The sequence below is a fragment of the Gymnoscopelus braueri genome (genome assembly GCF_963280865.1).
Source record: "Gymnoscopelus braueri genome assembly, chromosome: 4".
Classification (NCBI taxonomy): Eukaryota; Metazoa; Chordata; class Actinopteri; order Myctophiformes; family Myctophidae; genus Gymnoscopelus; species Gymnoscopelus braueri.
The window spans coordinates 43,922,613-43,946,960 of record NC_137605.1 but is presented as its reverse complement, the minus strand read 5'-3'; the positions used below and the strand labels follow the sequence as shown (position 1 = coordinate 43,946,960).

General features: G+C 44.3%; 2 protein-coding genes across 2 annotated transcripts; one reads left to right on the top strand and one right to left on the bottom strand.

The window, feature by feature from the left end:
- Window positions 1-3,304: 3,304 nt before the first annotated feature.
- rwdd1 (RWD domain containing 1) lies at window positions 3,305-7,240 on the top strand. Its single transcript, XM_080427407.1, has 7 exons — window positions 3,305-3,495; window positions 4,484-4,549; window positions 5,265-5,395; window positions 5,510-5,653; window positions 6,010-6,142; window positions 6,252-6,314; window positions 6,878-7,240. The coding sequence occupies exons 1-7, from the start codon at window positions 3,423-3,425 to the stop codon at window positions 6,988-6,990; spliced, it is 723 nt and encodes a 240-aa protein (XP_080283533.1). The 5' UTR covers window positions 3,305-3,422; the 3' UTR covers window positions 6,991-7,240.
- Window positions 7,241-7,957: 717 nt separating this feature from the next.
- LOC308084639 (amine sulfotransferase-like) lies at window positions 7,958-22,759 on the bottom strand. Its single transcript, XM_080427406.1, has 7 exons — window positions 22,602-22,759; window positions 12,441-12,602; window positions 10,484-10,692; window positions 9,753-9,879; window positions 9,567-9,661; window positions 9,218-9,398; window positions 7,958-8,759 (listed from the first exon to the last, which is right to left on the bottom strand). Exons 1-7 carry the CDS (start codon window positions 22,606-22,608, stop codon window positions 8,629-8,631), a joined length of 912 nt encoding a protein of 303 aa, XP_080283532.1. The 5' UTR covers window positions 22,609-22,759; the 3' UTR covers window positions 7,958-8,628.
- Between the last annotated feature and the right edge of the window lie 1,589 nt (window positions 22,760-24,348).

Below are 24,348 nucleotides of genomic sequence, written 5' to 3'. Positions count from 1 at the left end.
TACACCAAAAGTGGTGTCTTCAAACCACCTACCGAATGTCACAATCAGGGTCAAGAGTCCTGGGTAGCGGAGGTAGGCCCGTCCCTTTGGGGGGCACCTGGGTGCAAAACTTGATTTGCACCCTGGTGGTCTCATTGACTTCAATGTTAATGTTCTGCTAGTAATCATTTCTATAGAGTGTTTGTTAAGTAAGAGGAGTCTCTCCATCTCTTTGTAAAACCGAAAATAGCAACATTTTCAGGTTGGGATAGCAATTGTATCCATTCAGAGACTAAACACTGTAGGCCTATTTGTAGTCTGCACGTATAGATAAATTACATTGGAAAATGTAATATGACAATGTCAAGTTATCTAGCTGATATAGGCTATATATAAACACACACAGACACATATACACATACAGGCTTAGGGTTTGTGTGCGTGCGCGCATGTCCCTCTCACAACCATCCATGCCAAAACTCTATATCAAAAACACTCTTCACTGGGTGTTTGTTGGGTTACGGTTGTGTGGTTAATGGTTATTATGTGAGAAGTTTACAAAGCCAAGTTCCTTCCTGTTTTTCCACTTTCTGTCAGCTCCATAGAGTTGGACTCAATAATTTGGCTCCCCTACCTCTTCTCCAACATTATTTATGTCCCCTCTCGTTCCCTCAGGTCCAGTGAAGCCAACCTCTTTGACCTGGGGGCGTGGATAGGGCCAGTGGTGGAAAGTACTCAAATGTTTTACTTAAGTCAAAGTATCAATACTGCAATGTAGAAATACTCTGTTAAGTAGAAGTCTGGTATTCAACATTTACTTGAGTAAAAGTACAAAAGTATTGGCATCAAAGTATACCTAAAGTACCAAAAGTAAAAGTACTCTAGTACTCTAAAGTACTATTATGCAGAATGTCACATTTCACAGCTTTACAAAATGTATAAAAAATCTTTTGAAAATAGCCGATCTACAAGCTCACAACGCGTTGCAATGCGACGCGTTGTGAGCTTTTAGATCGGCTATTTTCTAATATCTGAATTATACGTAGGGCTGAAGTGGTTAATGTATGTTTTGCAATAATCTCAATCTACAAAGAAACTAGTAAAGTACAGTTGTCAAATAATTGTAGTGGAGTAAAAGTACAATAGCCTATTTGCCTTTGAGATGTAGTGGAGTAGAAGTAAAACAGACAATTAGAAATACCTCAGAATTGTACTTAAAGGTAGGGTAAGTGATATTTTTTGGTTAAAACAAAAAGTATTTTGTTAAAAATTTAAAGCACTATATTCTGATAGTAATCATTGCTATAGAGTGTTTGTTCAGTAACAGGGGCCTCCCCGTCTCTCCAGCTCTTTAATAAACAGAAAATACATTTTTCGGTAGGTGTCAAAATCTCAGCCAATCAGGAGAAAGTACCAATTTTTAAGCTTCATCTTTATAGTGTTCCAGTTTCAATTTTGCCTGCTAATTTCTTAGTGTCATCACTTCCAATTTCACTTGTTTAATCTATATCCTGATTGAGTTCTCTATCCTGATTGGATAAAATTGGAAATGAAACTGAAACTGAAACGAAAATGCATTTTCTGTTTTATAAAGAGCTGGAGAGACAAGGAGACTCCTAATACTGAACAAACACTCTATAGCAATGAGTACTATCAGAATATAGAGCTATTTAACACTTATTTTAACCAAAGAAAATCACTTACCCTACCTTTAAGTACAGTAGGCTACTTGAGTAAATGTACTTAGTTACTTTCCACCACTGGATAGGGCTTAACGTCTTCCCCCTCCCTCTGGACTCCCCAACCATATAAAAAATGCCCCCTCCCTCCCCTACTTCAAAACCTCACTCAAAACTCACCTCTTCAAGTTCAGCATAGCTTTTCTCAGCGAGGTGTGTGTTAAGATGTCTCTCCAAGTAACCCATGCTTAACCTTTTATCAATTTTAATCTAGCACTTTAATATCTTTGTATTGTTTTTGTTTTTTCTTAATAAAGTTGGTTCCTTCTTTTTCTTTATGTGAAGCCATAGAATTATAATATATCGTGTAAAGTGACTATGGGTACTTAGAAAAGCGCTGTATAAATCTGAGCTATTATTATTATTAATATTATTATTATGATTATTATATACCGGTCAGCCCTTGATTATTGCTCTTATTATTAACAGATTATTACAGCCAAAGACACAAGACACAAGACACAAGGAAAAGCACAACTCTATGGGAAAGCAAGACTCCCAAACTTCGCTTAACTTCCTGTATCTGTGTGACGTAGGTGCCCGCCCCTTTAGCAGACCAGAAGTACACAACTTGGATCTCACTAAGGGCGCGTTCGAAAATTACACACCGGAGCACACTCGCCTATTAGTTTGTATAGGCCAGTGCGCTCAGTGCTGTATTTTCGAACGCACACTAATGTAGCGGGGAGAGGCAACCACGCCCAAGTGGCGAGGCGTAGGAGTGTCTATCCTGGTATTTTAAGTATCTTTGGTACAAAAAAAAAGAACAGATCTACAAGCTGTCAACGCGTCACTGTGCCTAGCTTGTAGATCTGTTATTTTAGCCATGCTTGCGATGGAGCGTAGGCCAGAGTAATAGATTTCAAATCTGTGGTGTGCATCTGTGCAAAATGCATAGAGTTATAATATTATGGCAATATGACACGACGTGAGCAAAACAAAACGGGTGGTTTACATTTTTTAGTTTTTTTTCTCTCTCCACAAAACATAAAATGAAGTATAGATTCAACTACATTAAAACCCCAGACTGATCTAGCCCTCATATCATGACAGTCATGGATGAACTTCAACCTGGTGTTTGCCGTTTTTCAATTTTTCACCCGTACATCTACATACACGTTCAGATTTTAAATATAAAGAACTTAACCCATGGCCACGGATGTTGCACTTACGTACGGGCCCTCAAAAGTACCCGTATTTTCCATATAGTTCAATAAAAAGCATTTTAATGCAATCAGTGGCCATTTTCTCCGTATTTTTGCTATGTGACCCTATCAGTTGGATACGCTATAAAAAAAAATGGCCACCAATCGGATTAAAATGCTTTTTATTGAACAATACGGAAGATACAGGTACTTTTGAGGGCCCGTACATAATTGTAACATTCTTGGACATGGGGTTACACTTTATATTTGAAATTTGAGCGTTTATGTAGATGTACGGGCTAAATGTGAAGAAAGTGCAAACACAATGTTGAAGTTCATCCGTGACGGTCATGACAGATGACCGGCGTCGTGTGATCCATGGCTAAGGCTGATCAGACGTAAACTACAGATTGACGATGTAGTCGATCGCAGTGGGCCAGCCACTGTGTGGAGGAGGAGCACGCACACATACACTACACACACACACGTCCACACACAGCTGTGATGGTTTTAATAACTCATAATAACGTTAGATAATTGACGCTTGAATAAATAAAAAATGACAGATTACGCGGAAGAGCAGAGAAATGAGCTGGAGGCTATAGAGTCTATCTACGAAGATTCTTTTACAGGTAAAGCATGTTGGCATGACACTGAAAACCCGGTTAGCAAGCTAGTAGGCTAACCTTAGCAGACACACATTTTAAGCAAATTGGTTGATTGATGTCCAACATCTTATATATTTGGTCTAGTTGTGTGTGTGTGACTGATCTAATGGGGTTATAATAATATTCCAGTGTTTTGTGTGGTCAGATGGATGGTTATGGTTAAACATACCCCACCAAACCAGAGCTTGTAGATCTGCTATTTTTGGCAAAGAGGTTTGGTGTAGGGGGTGTAAGTGGTTAAATGTCTGAAAATACACATTAACATCAATCAAACACTGATAGTGCTGTCAAACAAGTCTATGAAGCCATCTATGAAAAAGTTTAATCTGCAACACAATTTTCCTATTTGGCCTGAAAAACGTTGAAGTTCTCTGTCATATATCATATATGACAGGGGTCTTTTTCAGGCCAAAGAGGACCCCTTAGCTGAGAGAGAGATGGAGCAGGGACCCCCCCCCCCCACCAGTATCAAATTGTGTTGCAGATTAAACTTTTTCATAGATAGCTTCATAGACTTGTTTGACAGCACTGTCATCAGTGTTGGATTGATGTTAATGTGTATTTTCAGACATTTAACCTCTTAAACAGTCAATACTTAGTAAACTTGACCTTTCACACTGTACTTAGTCTGCTCTTTTTTCCCCCTACACCAAACCTCTTTGCCAAAAATAGCAGACCTACAAGTTCACAACGCCTCGTGTTGCGAGTTGTTGTGAGCTTGTAGATCTGCTATTTTTGGCTAAAGTTCTCCTCAGAATAGGGATGCTGGGGTTCAAGTGGTTAATGTGTAAAAAATCCTACCACACAAATATTTGGCGGGCCCCCTGTAGTAACTCTGAGGACGCCCTGTTGAAGACCCCTGAATATGACATGTTGAATATTGTGTACCTAGTAAAACATGTGTATAACACAGGTAGATTCATGCTTGAATGACACATTTCTGTTTTCACAGTACTATCAGAGAAGCCCACCAGCTTTACTGTCACTGTAACCTCAGATGCAGGGGAAAACCATGAAAGTAAGTCATTTGCTCAATTGCAGTTACCTGACAAAGGCACTATGTTGCACCGTGTGCAATTGTATTAGTTATATTCATTTACAATTGTTGTTTTATTGTAATTCTGTCTTGTTGCGGCAAATGTGTCGATTAAATGAAATTTGTCCCTGAGCAAGACTCTTAACCCCTAATTGCTCACAGGCCCTCATTGGAAACAAGACCGCAAGGACTTTCATGAACGGACCTGTTAAAGGAAAAGGAAAAAGGAAAGGAATTATCCTTATCCTAATGTCAACTGGAGCAGAAACACAATAATGTTACGCTCATGAAACCAATTTGTAACAATACAAATGTTGAATCTTTACCGATAATAGCAGTAGCTAGCTTCTCTAATTCTTCATCTGTTCATAATGAATTGTAGCAGTGATTGTATAGGAGAAGGAGCTTTGGGTTGTGTTCACCTGACAGGCTGGCAGTTTTGTCCTGCAGTGAAAGACGTGGATGGAAGCAGTAAACATGATGGGGGGTGAAACTAAAGTGCTATGGCAGGATTTCTTCAAACCTACAGGAAATACCCAGGCTAGATTCTGGTCGGGCAAATCATAACATAGACAAACATGACAAAGCATTTAATTTTGCAGAGTGACTTTCTAAGCAAGTAATCATCCTGGAATGACGTTATTTTTTACATGGAGACTGAACAGGTTTGCTAACCCAATCGGTTTTCTCCGTCCAGTGGTGGAGGCGACCTTAAAATTCACCTATGTAGAGAAATACCCAGACGAGCCTCCGCTGTGGGAGATCGATACGCAGGAAAATCTGGAGGATTCTGAAATGGAGGAAATTCTCACATTCCTACAGCAACAGGTAGGCCTATTTCTGTTTCCATCTGTCTCTCTCCCTCCCAGTTTCATTCAATTTGTTCCCATATCTCCAGTTCCTTTCCTATGCAGACATTTTCACTTTGTTTATCTCCGTTAGGCGGAGGAAAACCTGGGCATGGTGATGATTTTCACCCTAGTGTCAGCGGTTCAGGAGAAACTGAATGAAATAGTTGATCAGAAGAAAAACAGACGGGAGGAAGAGACGCAGCGGAAAGAGAGGGAGGCAGAGGAAGCAGAAAAGGTATGTGCAAGGAAAGAGAAATGTACTTAACCACTTAAACCCTCTAGAGTCTAGACTTTATAAAGTGGACATGAGTTGGCTCTGTACTTGGACCTTTTTTCCATCTAACACTAAATCTCACCAAAAATATCTGATCTACAAGGTGTTGCGTGAGCTTGTAGATCAGCTATTTTTGGGTAATGTTCCCCCCCAGAATATGGATGCTGGGGTTCAAGTGGTTACGTTATCATCCTGTTGGGCTGGGCATTCAACTGGATACCTGTGCATTTTTTTTACTCTCTTGTCTTGAGTTCAATAAACAGTCAGATATTGAGGTGGCAGTTGTTCTCAAACTTTTTTCCAATGTTTTCGTATAGGTGCTTTTCCAAGGCACAGTGGTCACAATTGAGAACTTCCTGGCATGGAAAGCAAAGTTTGAGCTTGAGATGTTTCAGTTGAAGAGGAAAAAACAGATAGAAGAGGAGATGGCAAAGCAAGGCAAACTCACTGGTAAACACCCCGGCCAAGGGTTTGATATCTCATCTCTATACCTTTGTCATAAACTAGAATTTAGTCATGTGATCTTAAACTTGTAAGCTGAACACGTTTTATTCAACAGGGAAACAACTCTTTGAGACGGACCATAACCTTGACACATCCGATATCCAGTTCCTTGAAGATAGTAAGATCTCTGTGTGTGTGTGTGTGTGTGTGTGTGTGTGTGTGTGTGTGTGTGTGTGTGTGTGTGTGTGTGTGTGTGTGTGTGTGTGTGTGTGTGTGTGTGTGTGTGTGTGTGTGTGTCATAATGATAATTGTTCTTCTAAAGTTTCATGTATATATCCTTGCCATGCTGTAGCTTTTGCCATACAAATGTACATACATTTTTCATCTGTACCATTGAAGACATTTTGTGTGTCATAAAAGGGCACTATACTACATATGATCCCATCAGCTGGCTGATTTAACTTTGTTGACGCCAGGAAATGTCCATTATAATATTTACACCAACCTGTGGATCTTAAGTGCAGATGTTGACATTTCTTCATAAATGACAAACGATGTACAGTACTATTCACCTTTTTATAGATCAAGAAGTGTCACGGAATAATTTTTTACAGTTCATCATTTTGAAGTGGTTGAGGAACATGGCTGGAAAGCAAAAGCAGGCAGGCACATGCATAGAACATTATTTTGTTCTCAAGCCCTGATTATTGTAATAAAGTTGTGCTTTCCGCTCTGCCCCAGCCGGAAACAACGTTGAAGTGGATGAGTCGCTTTTCCAGGACATTGATGATCTGGACTTGGATGAGGATGACCCCGACTTTGACCCGTTAGCAATGGGTAGCGATGAGGACTAAACCAGAAACAGCAGAGAACTGCTGTATTCTGACAGGACATACAGTAACCTGCTCATCTCTCTGCGTTGGGAGTATCACCGTCAGACGGATCGCATCTAAAGGAAAAATTACCCCCACATTTATTTTCTTAGGATGGACTCTAAACAATGGTGAGCTGTGATTCTTCACAAAGTTAGTCTAAGGGAATTTGTATACCCTTGGTGGTTAATTTCTACCCTGAAGCAATTAAATCCAACAGATTTATGTTCAACTTGGCTCTGTTGTTGATTTCACATGGTGTGCACGACATGACTGAGCAGAATCCTTAGCAGTCCTACAGAGGGCAGCAATGAATTATCTAGAAACCAACATCACACCACTATATCCACTCTGGATAGTTAATTGTGTGCGGCTATATGCTACTGGTACGGCTTTGATTTATTACTTGTAAGCCTTATTATTTTTTTTATATTATTTTCAGTCAGGAACACTCACGTCAAAGTAGATTTAGCCATTTATTGCAACAAATGGTATACAGTTAAACTTGGCATAAACTTGGCTCCGCTCTTTAAGATGTTCCCTAAAGTTTGCCAAACAGCATGCTAAGCAAAATCAGGGAACTCGATGCAAAACCTCCCACAGGTATACAAGAGGGGGCCCATAGCAAGACATTTAATCAGAATAACTTAAGTCGTGCACAACTTGAATGCATTTTAAAATTAAAGCCATAGAACATTGAATTCAGTTTAGAGCCATGCAAACATTAAATTCCAGTTTACTTAAGGGCCATGCACACATGGATTTCAGTTCCACATTCAGTGTAAACGCTTGTAATGCAAGACTCTGAACTATAAGGTGGAGGCTTGGGTGGTGGAGGCAAGTTTTGCCAGCAGGAGCGTTTTGGCAACAATTGAAAAGCAGAGATCCAGTGTAGGAGGAAGCCGTATTTAAACGGGCCGCCTTTACAAATTTAAGTTGACGATTAATTGTGTGTTTGGTGTTGAACATTGGAACGTATGAATAAAAAACATATTTCCGTTTGCCTTTTAGGCTTCGTAATCAAAAAGTAAGCTTGTAGATCAGCTATTTCTGCTTTTTTCATATTTGAAAATGTATGAAAGATTTTAAACATGGAAATGATTATGCAAAAATAATTGCGATTGTCTCAAATAATTGCGATTACACGATTATGTAATAATTGTGACAGACCTACAGTATCAGCAGACTGACAGCTGATTACAGCTGACCGTATGAGACTTCCGTGCCCTACATGAACTAACGCGATGCTTAATTTAATTTCACTGCAATTATTTAGGCTTGTCCTGATTGACAACCTTGTAAACAATATTTACAAAAACATTAATTCCCAATCACCCCCATACCACAAATGAGAGTACAGTGTTCATAAATGTTGCATGGCATAGACACAGAAAAATGCTTATTTACCTAAAAACAAGGGTATTTCGTGTTTTATTTTTATATATTAAAAAAATGGATCACTTTATATCCCAACTCTATATAAAATGTTAAAGCACATGATTGACAGTCCTTGTAGTACAGTTGATTTGCTCAAGATAAATGATTTTGTGCAGTGTCTGTCCATAAAGCTGTAAAAATGACAAAGATGCATATATTGCCCTCAGCATCAGCCTGATGACATCACACATTAACAATGTAATTGATATCCCAGGTGAAGGTAATGGGAACGTCCTTCATCTTCTCCCGGAAGACCTTATCAAAACGCTCATTTTGGGCAACAGTGAAATGAGTTTTCCAATCACCAATGGTTCCTGGTGTTTGATTGGAGATAGAAGGGATAGAAGAAAATATCGGTTCATGTCTAAATCCAATGTTAAGTAGGCCTTGTTTAGCCTGGGATCCAGACTGCTTCGCTACGTTGGGCGGATTTTGTTTCTCACTCGCTATACAGTCTGGAAAGCCTCCTATCTCCGTGCACAAACGAGTGAAAACGACTCACGGCTTCTGATTGGTCTGTAGGGGGGGGGGGGGCGGTACCAGTGTTGTCCAATGTAAAACTCGAGTCACTTCCTACTTGCCTCCGTCATTAAAATACGACTCAAATAGGAGGCTGTCCAGACTGATAAGCAAACTGAGAAAAACAAAATCAGCAGAACGTAGTGAATCAGGCTGGATCCCAGGCTAGGCCTAGCTGTGTTGGGCAGTTTGTTCAAATTAACGTGAAGGAAATTAAGCCACACATGAATGTGACCCTTCGGCAATACTTCACCTTTCCTCATGAACGATCCTTTGCTCTGGTTCAGCAAATCGTCTGACACTAACTCATAGTTGGCCTGTGGGATGAGCCTCATGTTCCTGAAGGTGCTGTGCTTAACCACGTTGACCAGCTGCTCTTCAGTTAACTCCTTATCCAAGAACAAACACATCCTCTTCACCGCCGACTCCAAGTCCTGGGTAAAAACACATGGGCAAACAACCACAAACACAATGAGGTCGTCACTAATTTATACAAAAATGACAATTTCTTGTGATTTAAGATAATTTCCCCATATGCACAGCATATAACATTCTAATAGAAATTCTAACAGATTGTGAATTTGCGATCACTGAGTCCCTACCTGAATCATTTCTTCATAAGCGATGAAGAGGATGTTGATGTCATCTTTGTGTGAGTACCAAGTCTTTACGTGCTCAAACCAGCAGTTCCCATACACTGCAATAAACAAAGTAAAATGCCATTATCACATGATATTCTGTAATCATAATGAGCTGCAGTGCAAGGACAACGCTGTACTTGTGCTTACTCTCTCCTTTCATGAATTTTTCAAAGAAGCAGTTGAAGTCCTTTGGTGTCTCCAGCATGGCTGCAAATTTGTGGAAGTGGTAATAGGACACAAGGACATCCTTGGGGTTTCTTGTTACATAGATCACCTTCAAGAAGCAGAGTTTGAATTTATTGATAATTTGCTCTCAACACTTTGAAACTGACATAATTTAAAGGAACACTTAATATTTGTTCAACCACATCTCCATATCAGTCCTTTTTTATGCAACCATGACAACTATTTTAGCAAGTTGAGGTTCCAGAAAGATAAAGTAGTTTCCATTAGCTTCAAATACCTGTCCGCTGATGGCGTCAGCAGGTACATTTGTGAGCTATCCTCAGCCTGCCTCTGACACAGAGTGAGCATGATGAAATAGTATTGTCCTGAGCATTAGTGAGGACCCGTAAATGGAGATGAGGCTGAAAAAAGGTTATTTTATCCTCTTACAACCCGGTGTCCCCATAATGGGCAATAGCAGGAATAGCTCTACAAGCTCACAACGCATTGCGATGTGACGTGTTGAGAGACTGTAGATCGGCTAATTTTGTATGACACTGTCTTGCGACAAAGTTTAACATAGGGCTTAATTGGTCAACTGACTTGGCTTTAACATAGGGCTTAACTAGTCAACTGACTTGGCTTTACTTTAATTAACCAACAGCATTTGGAAGACAGCGTGCCATGGCTATAATAAAATACAATGAACTGACCTTGCCTTTCCTCTGGCTAAGAGCAAGGGGCATGAACCTGTACTGCAGATGGGAGACCCGTAGCCTAGGCGGAGGAGCTGCGAGGAATTCCTTCCCCTGGCCACTGAGCTCGATCCACGGGACCTGCTCATTGTTTGGCTTAGAACTGATGGCAGTGATGTCACCCTTGGCCTCTATGAGGAGGAGAATCTGCTGCATCCAGATAGTTCCTGTCAATTAGAGCAGTGGTTCTCAAACATTTTCATGTCAAGGACAACCAAATGAATGTGTACAGGTGTATTCCCAAAACTTTTAATATCGTAGAAAAGTTCATTTTAGGTTATGTAATTTAAAAAGTGACACTTTCTTATATTCTAGATTCATCATTACAAAAAGGTAAATATTTCAAGCCATTTTTTTAATCTTGATTACAGCATACAGCTCATGAAAATAAATCTCAAAATATTTGAACATTACATATAATTGCCCTCTATAACCAAAAATTTAAATGGAAAAACACCTTAAATATTTTATTTATTTTAGAAACAGTTGATGATTTGCTCAAGAAGTGCGATGCCAGGCGCCCGCTGGCCTACTGGTCCAGGCGCATACCACATACGCTGGTAATCCAGCTTAACAGCGTGTCGCGGGTTCGACTCCCGATCCCGACGACCTTTGCTGTGTGTCACCCCCCATCTCTCTACCCATTTCCTGTCAGCCTACTGTCCTGTCAAATAAAGCCATAAAAGCCCCCTTTTTTAAAGAGAGAAAGTGCCTGTCGCAAGCTGATGATGTAATGTGTCCATATGTGGTCCAGCCCTATGGAATGTATGGAATGCATGTGCGAATAAAACAATTAAAATACTGATAATTTGATTTGATGCTCATATTAACCTTAGGAAGTATTAAGTTGTTTTTTATTTGCACATGCATTCCATAGGGCTAGACCACACATGGACAAATGACATCAACTTGCGACGGGCATTGTCCCACTTGAGGGACTATTTCTAAAATAAATAAAATATTTAAGTTTAAAATTTTTGTTATAGAGGGCAATTATGATTATTGGGGTTGGGGCCCATTTTGAACGAATTACTGCATCCATACAGCGTGGCATGGAGGCAATCAACCTGTGGCACTGCTGTGGTGTTATGGAAGTCCTGGTTGCTTTGAAAGTGGCCCTCAGCTCGTCTACATTGTTGGGTTCGGTGTCTCATCTTCATCTTGACAATACCCCATATTCTCTATAGGGTTCAGGTCCTGTTGGAAAAGGAATTGTATGCATGAAGTGCTCTAATGTCTCCTCTGGGCTCCTTTTACATGAGGAGCACCGGAAATTCACGTTTGAGATTAAAGTAAATGTAGCATTTCATTTGGAAATCAAGGTCCCAGGGACTGGAGGAAGAATGAAGAGGCACCGAATCCAAGTTGCTTGAAGTCCAGTGTGAAGTTTCCACAGTCAGATTTGGGGTGTCGTGTCATCTGCTGATGTTGGTCCACAGTGTTTAATCATGTCCAGAGTCAACGCAGGCCCCACTTTGAGAACCAGTGAATTAGAGAAGCCACTTCACATCAGCAGGACAACCTCTACTCTCAACTCAGACTGATGTAATTGTAGCCCATAACTGTCAGCTACTTTGTCAACTGTCTTCTGTGTGGCCCTTTGTTGAGCATTGACGTTTTCACAAGATATACACAAGAATACTAGTTGCTACACTGTTGTTGTTTCTTCCTCTCTAAGCTGCAAGAGCCAAGATTACAGTGTCCTTAAGTTCACTCTCAGAGCTCAATTATTTGGTAATGGCAGTGCAAGTGGATAGGCCTAGAGAGGACACAATGCAGGGTGGTGTTAACTTTCAGCACCACCAACTGTTTACTTTACCAACCACACTGACAATTGCACCCACATGATATTACTCATAGTGATTCAAAATATCACTCTACAGTAAAACAATAACAACGTGCCTAGTAGCCATACCTGACTTTGGATATGTGACAACAAATACATCAGATTCTTGTGTCTTCCAGCCTTGGATCTGGTCCACTTCTTCCGGATTGTGGATCGTGCTGATCAAGAACAAACCTCTGTGTGGTACCAGCTTGTAATTGTCACTCTGAATGTCAGTGGAATCCATGGGAACTAAAATAAAATAAAATAAAACAATTTACTTTATGCATCCTCAATCCAGAAAGATCTTTTAGTAGCCTATTTTGATCGATCGATTGATTGAATACTTTATTAAGAGTTTGCAAAAAAGCACAGAGGTACAGTTTCAAACAAAAGGCTGCTAAAAGGATAAACCCAAGAAAGTACTATGGCTTGTTTCCATTGGGTTCCTGTGTATGCAATTCATCGAAAGTGGTTGAGTTTGAGTTTATGGAAACAGCAGGTCATAGTCATACATGTTTCATTGTATGGGAAAACATGTTGCTGTAATTATTGTAGTGTTGATTTAAAATAATGCAGCCAGTAATTAAAGGGCTCTACAAATGAAGTTCAGCTGAGGTGAATTTCTATGGGGCCGCTTGTATGGTAATTAATACTCCAATTAAATTAGCACTGACAATTTTACTGTGTAATAGAGATTAACCACTAATTAAGCACATTAACCGGGGTGAATGTGATGGCTTCCCCTGAGCTGATGTCTTCTTCTCCCTCCTTTCCCTTTACACCAAATCTCTTGCAAATTATGCTCAAAAGGCTTTGTGGGCTTGTAGATGTTCACCTATTATAATGAATCACAAGCCAATAGTGGGTTCATGTCATTATCTGGAGCGAGGGTTTGAAGAGGATTCACTCGAGCACAGTAAATGCCAGATTGCAGCTTGTCCAGTTCAAGGTCATGCACAGATTACATTACTCTAAGGTCAAGATGAATAAAATGTATCCAACTGTTTCCGATACCTGTGACAGATGTAACATCTCCAAGGGCACGTTGGGTCACACCTTCTGGTCTTGCCCAAGGATTGTTTTATTTTGGCAAAACATTTTCGCTTGGTACAGCAGAGTATATGGTTTTGACATCGAACCTGATGCACTAACTGCATTGTTTGGTTGCTCAGAGGCCTCTCTTGATCTGCCGTATTCTGTCCAGCAGACTCTTATGCTTGGCACACTGGTAGCAAAGAGAATTATTTTAACAGTGGAAAACTGCCACCGCTCCTTGCTTTACCAGATGGCTTAATGAATTTGTATCTTTGATACACCTGGAGAGGCTTCGTTGCAACAAACCGGTCAGTTTGGCAACATTTGAATATATATGGGGTCCTGTCGTGACTCATCTCGACTCGGTGTGACTGCTCTGTTTTTATCTTTTCTTTTTTACAAGCTCGATTGTTAATGTGTCCAATTGTATATTGTGGTCTGTTGTACTCTGTCTGCCCATATATTACCTCATTGAGATAGGGTAATTACTCATGCTTACACATTACAGTCTGGTGTTTGTTTGTTTGTCCTGTTGTGTCTTGTCTTATGAAAAAATCAATAAAAATGTATATACAAAAAAAAAAAAAAATGGGTTCATGTGGTGTGGGCCAGTGGTGTACAGTAACTAAGTACATTTACTCAAGTATTGTACTAAAGGTAGGGCAAGTGATTTACGTTGGTTAAAATAAGTGTTCAATAGCTCTATATTCTGATGGTACTCATTGCTATAGAGTGTTTGTTCAGTAAAAGGAGTCTCCCATGTCTCTCCAGCTCTTTATTAAACAGAACATTTTCAGTGCTCTCCCCTGATTGCCTCAAATGTTGTCACCTACCTGAAAATGTACCTATATTCTGTTTAATAAAGAGCTGGAGAGACCCCTGTGACCGAACAAACGCTCTGTAGCAATGATTACTATCAGAATACAGTACTTTAACCTTTTTAACAAAAGTTTTACCAAAAAATATTTTTGAGGTATTTTTACTTTACTGGAGTATTTCTAGTTGTCAGTACTTTTACTTCTGTAAGAGCCATATGAGCCATGTTGTTTCTTATTTTATGACATCACTGCAGGGCATGGTCAAGGCCAAGGTTGCCAGGGTTACAAGGTATTTAACCCTGTCCCTAATCAGACGCAGGTGTTGCCAGGGACAGAGGCAAACAGTTTTTGACTGTGTTCATGAGAGCTGGTGGCCTGTATCTAGAGGTTACGAATGTAACCCCGGTTTTAGTAGGTTCGGAGTTTACTACTCACTATGGGATATCAGCGCCCTCAGGCGATGAGACAGAGCAACACACACGCTCCCGGCGCCAATACTGATTGGCTAAGGGTATGTCACGAGTCCGGAAGGACCCGGGAGTATAAAGCTCCCCCGTGACGTAGGCTCTTCCTCTTAACATTCTCCTCTCTGCATGCCAAATGCGCACAGAAAGGGGTGTCTGGTGAGTAGTAAACTCCGAACCTACTAAAACCGGGGTTACATTCGTAACCTCTAGTTTTACCACGGTTCTCCGTTTACTACTCACTATGGGATTCATAAACCCCCCTTGAGGTAATGAGCCACACAACCCCGACAACCCCGCACGCCCCTCAGCCCCAGGTCACGTCCCCCAGGACGTGACCTAAGAACCCCAGGCCATAGGTCCACGACCTCATGACCCCTGGGCGCCCCCCCAGCCCACCGGGCTGGGGTGCGGGATAGATAATAAGAGTAGGCCCTGACAGACTCTAGAGTCTGCCTTATTCTCTAACAGGCAGACACAGTCCGCCTCATAAAACTGAGGAGCAGGGCCCTCATTCCCCAAGACACAGCCCTGCTGGTCCCAAGGAAACCTAAAGAGGAAGTTGAAGATAAGGAGAAAGCCCCAAGCCTACTCCCTATCCTCCACTGACCTGGAGGCAGCAGCCACACCCAGGACAGCGTGCGCCACTGATGACGCCGCCACGTCCAGACTGTAAAAGGCCGCAAAAGTCGATGGTGACGACCAATTTGCAGCCGCACAAATCTCCTGGATCGAAGCTCCCTTGTAGAGAGCCCAGGACGTAGCCATGCCTCTAGTAGAGTGGGCCCTCAGACCCCCCGGGACTGGGACACCACTGCTCACATAAGCCAGCTTAATGGCATCTCGGATCCATCTAGAAAGCGTCGCTTTGGTGACCGCCTTCCTCTGAACCCCCACGCCAAAAGAGACAAAGAGTTGTGTCGATGAGCGATTGGCCGCCGTCCTCTGGCAATAGAGCTTCAAAGCTCTCACCGGGCAGAGGCAATGTAACCGCCTGTCCTCCGCCGAAGCGAAGGGAGGTGGATGAAAAGCGACCAATTCAACCGGATCCGGGGCCACCACCCCGGTCTTTGTAACGAACGCCAGGTTTGGTTTAAGCAAAACCCTCCTGTCGTTGTTCAGAAAACTCATGCACTCCGGGCTCACCGAGAGCGCATGCAAGTCACTGACCCGTTTAGCCGTAGACAGGGCCACCAAAAGGACCGTTTTGAGACTAATGACCTTCAGATCCATAGACTCAAAAGGCTCGAACGGGTGACGGCACAGTGCATCCAGCACCACCGTCAAATCCCAGACTGGGAACAGTGGCCTGTTGACTGGTCTAGCTCTTCTGGCGCCGTTCATAAACCGGCGCACGAAGTTATGCTGACCCACCGTCTTGCCATCGTCGAAACCTAGGTGGCAAGCCGAAATGGCAGCCAAATACACTTTCACTGTCGAGAAGGATAAACCTTGACTTAGCCTTCCCTGTAGAAAGGTAAGAATGCTGCCCACCGGGGCCTGGACAGCCACCACCACTGGCGACTGCTCCAGACACCAAGATGCGAACATATTCCATCTGACCTCGTAAGCTTCCCTTGTGGACATAGCCCTCGCACCCTGGATGGTAGCCACCACGTCAGGGGGGAGGCCACATGAAGTCAAATTCGCCCTCTCACGGGCCAAACCCATAGGTCTAGGTCCTGAGGGCGCTCGTGGAACAGCTCGTTCCCTCCCTGCCTCACCAGGTCTGCCCTGGGAGGGAGGGCCAGAGGCGCATCGTAAAGGAGCGGAGCTATCTCCGACCTCCACGTGCCCCATGCTGGAGCCACCAGCAACACCGACAACCCCTGGAGCCTGACCCTCTCCAAGGTGGGGAGGATCAACTCCATTGGCGGGAAGGCATAAAGCAGTTCGCTCGGCCAACTGTGTGCCAAGGCGTCCACGCCCATGGAACGGTCCCCCTTCTTCACTGAGAAGAACCGAAAACACTTCGCGTTCTCTTCGGAGGCAAACAAATCGACCTGGGGGCGACCGAATCTGTGCCAGATATCCTTCGCCACTATCGGGTGGAGTGACCATTCCCCGTACCGGAGACCGCCCCTGGACAGCAAGTCCGCTCCGTGGTTCAGGAGGCCCGGTACATGAGACGCCCGTATGGACGCGAGCCGTGACTCGCACCAAAGCGTCATCTCGCGTGCTAGACCATCCAACACCAGGGAGGTCAAGCCTCCCTGCTTGTTGATAAAACACATGGTTGTCGTATTGTCCGTTCTGACCGCGACATGACAACCCAAGATCTGTGCCTCGAAATGTTTCAGAGCGAGGAAAACCGCCAGCAGTTCCAGGTAGTTGATGTGAGCCGACTGCAGTGTCGGATCCCACATTCCCCTGGTCCACCTGCCCTCGTGGACGGCACCCCACCCAGCCAAACTGGCGTCCGTGGTGATGACCTTCCACGAAATCACAGCTCCTATACTGACCCCCTGGGACAGAAAGGCTGCTTGTGACCATGGTCTGAGTGCCTCCACACACCATGGAGACACCATCACAAGCCGACGACCTGAGGTGGGTGGGATCCGAAGGGCCCTCAGCCACCTCTGAGCGGGTCTCATGTAGAGCCTGCCCAAGCGGATTAAGTGAATGGCTGAGGCCATGAGACCTACTGCTTGCATGCATTGTTTGTAAGTAACTTCCCGCCCCGGGCGGAAAGATCTCACACAAGCTAAAACGCTGTCTATCCTCTCCTTGGATAGACGTGCCCTGAGCGTGTTCGAGTCCAGCGAGATCCCCAAGAAGGTGGCCCGCTGGGACGGAACCAAAACGCTCTTCTTGACGTTGATTGTGAAACCCAGTGACGTCAGATGGGAGATGGCCATGGCCGTGTGCCGCGCCACCTCCTCCTCCGAGCCTGCGGCTATCAACCAGTCGTCGATGTAGGTCGACAGACGGATTCCCCGGCTCCGTAGTGGAGCAATGGCCGCGTTGGTACACTTCACAAACACCCGTGGGCTCAACGACATACCAAAAGGGAGAACCATGTACTCGTACACTTCCCCTTCGAAGCCGAAGCGCAGGAACTTCCTGTGCGGGGGGTAAATTGGAATGTGGAAGTAAGCATCTTTCAAATCGATGCTCGTCCACCAGTCGCCCTGACGCACCGTGCGTAATAACTTCACGGTCGTTAGCATTTGAAAATGAAAAACCCGCAGGAACCTGTTGAGTCCCTTCAGATTCAATATGGGTCTTACGCCCCCCCCTTTCTTTTTCACCAGAAAATATTCCGAATAGAACCCCAGACGGTTCTGATCCGGAGATAATTTCTCTATCGCGCCCTTGTCCAGAAGGGAGGCTACTTCCTCTCTCAAGGTCTTGGCCGCTTGGCCCGACGCTCGGGTGTACAATACCTTGTCTGTCATGGGCGGCTTCCTGGCAAACTGCAGTCTGTAACCCTTGCGAACGGTGCGCAGCACCCAAGGGCACGGCTTGCAAAGTTTCCATTGATCCAAGCATTGAGCGAGAGGATTGTCGCTGGATGCTGCCGTCGCTAGTTCCACTGGTCGTGAAACCGTTACCATGGGAACCGGAGACGCTAAAACTCTGTTCAGCGGAGCTACAGCTGTGGAGCTCGCTAGAGACAAAGGAGGTCGCGTCGATCCTGACGTTCTGCGTGTAGAGATCACGTGACCTAGTGCGGAAGTGTTCCGCACTATTCTCACGTTGTCTACAAGGTCCGCCGCCATCTTGTCTAGGGCCCTTGGCCTGACTAAAGGAAGCGACGGAGCCACCTCTACTGAAAGAGGCACTCTGTCGCCCTCCAGAGGTTGGCGTGACTCGGTGCACGGCAGACTGTAAATATTGGGGTGACCCTCGACCCGCGCCGCCATTTTGCAAACCTTCCTTCCCACAGTGGGCCTCTGGCGCCCTCTGCTGGATGGATGGTAGAAATGGAAATTTCGGCGTGACCCTTGTACATTGGCGTTTGGAATTAGCAATGGGTTTAATACCTTTGTCTTGTTCATAGCATGCACAAAATTCATCCCAGCAGCGCTTGGACAGTCTCCAAAGGGACTGTCCAAGCGCTGTGGGCTTATGGGTGGAGGGCATTGATATGGAGGGGCCCCCCCAAGGGGGGTCCCTCCGCATCGCCGCTCTGAGACGGGTGAAATGATGAGAGGTTTTGTAAATTTCAGAACATTTATTGGAACCACATTTTGCACACAAACACCCTGGCAAACAACATTCTGACAACACAATACGGCAGAGGCCTGGCTCTGTAACATTGTCACTTTTTGTCTTTTGTTTTTCAAGTCCGTCGGGGCCATGAAAAGGCAACGTCTCTTTCCCGAGGTGACCAGGGGGGCTACTCCCCCCCCACTCCGTCCGTGTGGATGTGGGGGGGGCAGCCGAACAACCGGTAACACCGGGGGGCAAATGTCAAACATGCTGCCCGCGACCACGTCCTCTCCCGCCGCGTCTTGTGGGTCGGGGAGAAGAAGGAGGGGGGGAACGGGGGTCTTTGCGACGGACGTCGCCGGCTCCCAGCGACATGGGCCCTTCCATTCTGGATGGACGGGCCGAGGAGTTGCGGGAGCTGCCGCTGGCGCTGGGTTGGCGAGATGAGGAGAGTCTCCCCCGTATGGCAGACCTCTCCTGGCGGGGTCTGCCTGGGTGGGGAGGCTTCGGGGCCAAAAGACCCGCCGCTGCCTCTTTCCGGGCCCTCGCCGACTCCGTGGAGTCCTTTAAGTACTTCTCTGCACCGCAGAAGAGATTACTTGCTTTGAGTGGAAGGGCCAGCAGCTTCTTCTTCGCGTCTATTTTCTGCGCGTCTCTTGTGAAGGTGGCGAGGTCGAGCCACCGCACCCTCTCTATGGTCGCGCAGTCGTCCAACACCCGGCCGGTCCAGTTGATGGCGTGCTGGGTGCAGGAAATGGTGAGCTGGTTAAGGCGATGCAGCTCCTTAGCGTCATCGCCCCATTTCGTCTTCAGCTCCGCTAGTCGCACGGCAGAGGAGCCCTGGAGGATGGTAACGGCGTTGAGGGTCTTTGCGACCTGTCCAGCCGCGGCGTAGGTCTTCTTCAACGCCGCGGAGGATTTCCTCATTTCCTCGTTATAAAAGGACGGTGTGGCGCCCCCAAGCACCACCGTACCTGGTTGCATGTCCTCCAGTCCTTCCGCCAACACAGGGTCCATCGGAGGGACTTCGATCAGCCCCAGTTCCCTGGCGGAGATCAGGTCGATGGGGAAAGCTAGCTTTTGTGGGTCTTGGTGATCCCCCCAGGAGCTCACCAAGGCCGTCTGGAACCCCATCGCTTCAGGGAGCTTCTTGGACTCCACCACCCGTGTTGGTGGAGCCTCCAAGCCCTGGAAGCCTGCTGCGAGAGCGGTGGCGTTGCGGCTCTCTACGGGCTGCACCAACCCGCACCTGGCGATAGCCCGTTTGAATACCGCTGTTACTGGTTCGGTGACCTCTTCGACGACCACTTCGACGGTGTCGGGGTTTCCGCCATCCCCCTCGGCGCTCGCCATGGACACCTCCTGGACCTCCTGGTATGACGCGAGGTCCAACTCGTCCTCCAGCTCCTCGAAGGCCAGCTCCTCCTCGCTATCGGCCAACGAGGCAGCCCAGTCGTAGCGTCGGTGGGGGGAGGTGGAGGCGCTGCTGGTTAGCTGCGGCGGCGACATGTGTACAGCGGCAGCGACGGAAGGCGGCGTCTCCGCCGCTGGCCGCTTTTCCTTCGGCGTCGGCACCGGTGGGGGTCCCATGAGTGTCCTCTCGGGCGGCACTCCTGGGGTCCCTGTGCTGGTGGTGACGGACGCCATGCCTGGATCGCTCCTGGCCCAGCCGACCAGGGTCTCTACCCTGGCAAGCCGGGCGTCGAGCTGCTGGCTGGTGAAGGACGAGCACGCTGGGCACTCGTCCCTCTCGCCCTGGCGTACCTTGGCGTCAACGGCATGGGCGACCCCACAGCAGTAAATGCAGACACTGTGGGGGTCGTCTGCGGCGACGAGGAGGTCGCACCTCGGTCGTCCGCAGGTCCTCGGTGGTTCCATCCTGGTCTGGAACACAGCGGCCTAAACTTTGGCTAGTAGCACCTTAGCCTAGCTGCTACTAGTAGCCTAGTCGCTAAATGAATGAAAAACGCTAACCGGCGTTTTCAAATGCCAGACAAAGGAAGAAACTGAGAGGATAGACAAATAAAATAATAAAATAAGTTCCGGGAGAGAACTTATAGCAAGGTTTTCCCGTGGGGAGATACTCCGTATTCCCGCGGTGGGTTAGGTTGAAATTTTCTTGCTTTTTGTGTGTGAATATCTGCGCATTCGCTTGCAGAGTGGAGAAAAGAGGAAGAGCCTACGTCACGGGGGAGCTTTATACTCCCGGGTCCTTCCGGACTCGTGACATACCCTTAGCCAATCAGTATTGGCGCCGGGAGCGTGTGTGTTGCTCTGTCTCATCGCCTGAGGGCGCTGATATCCCATAGTGAGTAGTAAACGGAGAACCGTGGTAAAACCTGGGCGTTTGACTGTTCATTTATTTATTGTATGCTGAAGTGACAGATCGGCTACAGATAATAAATTGTTTGTTTATGAACTCAATGGACAACTTTTGGACATTAGTTATTGAGCACACGTCTGAACTTCCTCGCAACCAGTAGCCTAGCCTAGTACCTTAAGTATAGGACTTGGGCGCAACAACTTCTACTCCACTACATCTCAGAGGGAAATATTATACTTTTACTCTGCTACAATTATTTGAAAACTTTAGTTACTAGTTACTTTGTAGATTTCGATTATTATTATTAAACATAAATTTACCGCGCATTGTGAGCTTGTATATCGGCTATTTTCAACAAAAAGAATTATACATTTGAAAAGTTGTGAAATGGGACATTCAGCATAATGAGTAGGCCTACTTTCTACTTCGGGTACTTTAAGTGCATTTTCATACCAATACTTTTGTACTTTTACTCAAGTAAATTTAGAATTCCGGACTCTTACCGTTTGCTTTTACATTTCTACATTGCAGGTTTCATACTTTTACTTATTAAGCTAAAAAAAAGAGTTCCATTGAAATATATAATCTATTAATAGCGATTACTTTTTAAATAGATCAGGCTGTATTCCATCCAGTAGCTTAGCCTATATACTAGTAATTAAGGGCTAATAGAAATGAAGATCAGGTGGACTTGGCTAGTATTTCAACTAATATGGTTATAATATAGGGCAATACAAATAATGTTGAGTTGAATATTTCACCAAAATTATATTAAGTCAACAGCAGTGGAAAGTAACTAAGTACAGTTACTCAAGTACTGTACATAAGTACAATTTTGAGGTATTTACTTTACTTTACTTTTTCCAATTTTCAATACTTCTACTCCACTACATCCCAGAGGCAAATATTATACTTTTTACTCCACTACAATTATTTGAAAACTTTTATTACTTTGTAGATTTGAATTATTAGTAGCCTACAAAACATACATTAACCACTTCATGCTCATGGCCGGGTTGTGAGCTTGTAGATCTGCTATTTTCAAAAGAGTTTAATACATTGTATACATATGATACCTTGTGAAACGGGACATTCTGCATAATGAGTACTTTTACTTTATTTTGATGCCAATACTTTTGTACTTTTACTTGTAACAGAGTAGGCTATTTCTACATTGCGGTATTGATACTTTTACTTAAGTAAGAAAATGTAGTACTTTTTCCACCACTGTAAGTTACTAGCTCTGGTCCTAGGCTAATAGCGTTAGAATGAGTTCTCCTTCCTTCTGGACCAGAGCTAATAAGTCACCATGGACGCACAGAAAACACTCAACAGTATACAATGTGCCATTTTACCACTTGTGCTGTTAATTTAGTGTGCATTTAAGCATAAAAAACAATGCAAATCTTCTCTTAAATGACCATAAACTCAACTTAAATAATGTGTCTCTTACCAGCCATTGCCAGATGCCCGTCTGTCTGCGCTCCTTCAACCAATTTTTTCAGGAACGACTGACTCCAAAGTCCCTGCTTTGACACTATTTGTATTCTTTCACGAGGAAACCATGCTCTACTGTATGTTGAAGATGTCTGCAGATCAGCCTACATACAGTATATATATATTAGTGTCTGCAGATCAGCCTGAGCCTACCTTAGGCTGCCTATGACTTGAAGGTCCCTCCTCTCTCTCCGTCACCATGCAGCTCACGTCTGGCGCTTTTACGCAAACGGCGCGGTCCGCGCTGCACAATGACATGCCTCCAGTTGTCATTCAACTCAACACCAGCAAACACTCTTTGAAACACGGTGTGATTTTAAAGTAGTTCACCCAAAAAAAGTACTTATTTTCTATCAATTACACACACCCTATGCAGACAGCCTTGGATTCAGAGATTTTTTGTTTTTTTTGTCGCATTCCTAAACCAATAATTTGATGAACGGCCGGCGGAGTCTTCAGTAGCAGACTCAAATAAGTCATCAGATTATTGGCCTACTGACCGATGACCCGGTCATCAAATTATTGGCTCAGGAATGAGACAAAAACAAAAAAAAATCTCCATGAATTCAAGGCTTCATTCATGGGGTATTTGACAGAAAATAAGTAATTTTTGGGGTAAACTACTCCTTTAACAGCACCTTTTAAAATCCACTTGCACTTTGCTCCTTCCCCCTGAGGATGATGCTGCTGATTATCCCCATGATGTGCTGATATAGCCAGACTGTTGGATCTCATAACCAGGCTCTGCTGCTCCTCACCAGGGCCGCTTGGCTGCTGTCTTCCCAGTCAGCCAATAATAATAATAATCTTTATTGTCACCGACGGGCTATTTGTCTTCACAGTCTGTTCAAACACAACAAAGCATCAGGTATAAACTCACAGAACTGAACACCATACAGAAACAAGGAGTAAAAACATGACAGGGACTCTGTCTCTCTGAATTGTGTTGGGGGAATGGATGGCTGATTATGTGCCTTGGTAACAGGTGTCTCTGTGTAGTCAACACCTAGCTCTGAGACCAATTAATTTGACTCAGGCAGGTGTGAGTGTAACTGCTTAAATTAGTCATCATCACCCACCCTATATATGGTATTAGCATGACTACAGACAGAAAACACAATTTAGATATAAAAAAAAAAATATATATATATATATATATATATATGTTAATCACAAAGTAGCTCAATACAAAAGTCAGCATAAAATAATCTTGAAAAACATTGACAGCCTGATTTGTGTGACCATTTCTTCGACATTGTTTTAAAAACATCTAATGACACTAGTTCCCCAAGATTTAAATCAATTTGCAATGTGTTCCAAGCTGTGGGGTAAGCATTCATAAAAGCCCCTTTGCCAATTCTGTACAGAAGTAAGTCCTGGGAGTGTAAACAATGACAGACTTTTCATGTTAAGCATGCCGCTGGCTGTGCTATCTTGATAGCACACACTGTGCTTTAACACCTGCTTTCTTTGGGTAAAAGTGCAAAGTGCAAGTTTTTGTTAAGCAAAAGAACAGTTGAAATGGACACATTCCAGCCAGTGGCTAGCACATAATCTGGATCACAATATCTTTCTTATCTATCTCTATCCATAAAAATGTCCTGTTCTCAGGATGTGCAATGTAGCTAGGGATTATGACGTTTTCCAAGCGGTTGTTTGAGTGTGTGCCAGTAGTGTGCCATGCACAGTGAATGTGTTTATCT

What these genes read in the sequence shown, in the direction of transcription:
- LOC308084639 (XM_080427406.1), bottom strand. An exon ending in AAAATTCATGAAAGGAGAGA is followed by an intron (nt 9,662 to 9,752) that starts GTAAGCACAAGT and finishes TGTTTATTGCAG; the next exon opens with TGTATGGGAACTGCTGGTTT. An exon ending in CTTATGAAGAAATGATTCAG is followed by an intron (nt 9,399 to 9,566) that starts GTAGGGACTCAG and finishes GTTTTTACCCAG; the next exon opens with GACTTGGAGTCGGCGGTGAA.
- rwdd1 (XM_080427407.1), top strand. Translation starts at nt 3,423, where the DNA reads ATGACAGATTACGCGGAAGAGCAGAGAAATGAGCTGGAGGCTATAGAG. An exon ending in CTACGAAGATTCTTTTACAG is followed by an intron (nt 3,496 to 4,483) that starts GTAAAGCATGTT and finishes CTGTTTTCACAG; the next exon opens with TACTATCAGAGAAGCCCACC. An exon ending in TATCCAGTTCCTTGAAGATA is followed by an intron (nt 6,315 to 6,877) that starts GTAAGATCTCTG and finishes GCTCTGCCCCAG; the next exon opens with CCGGAAACAACGTTGAAGTG.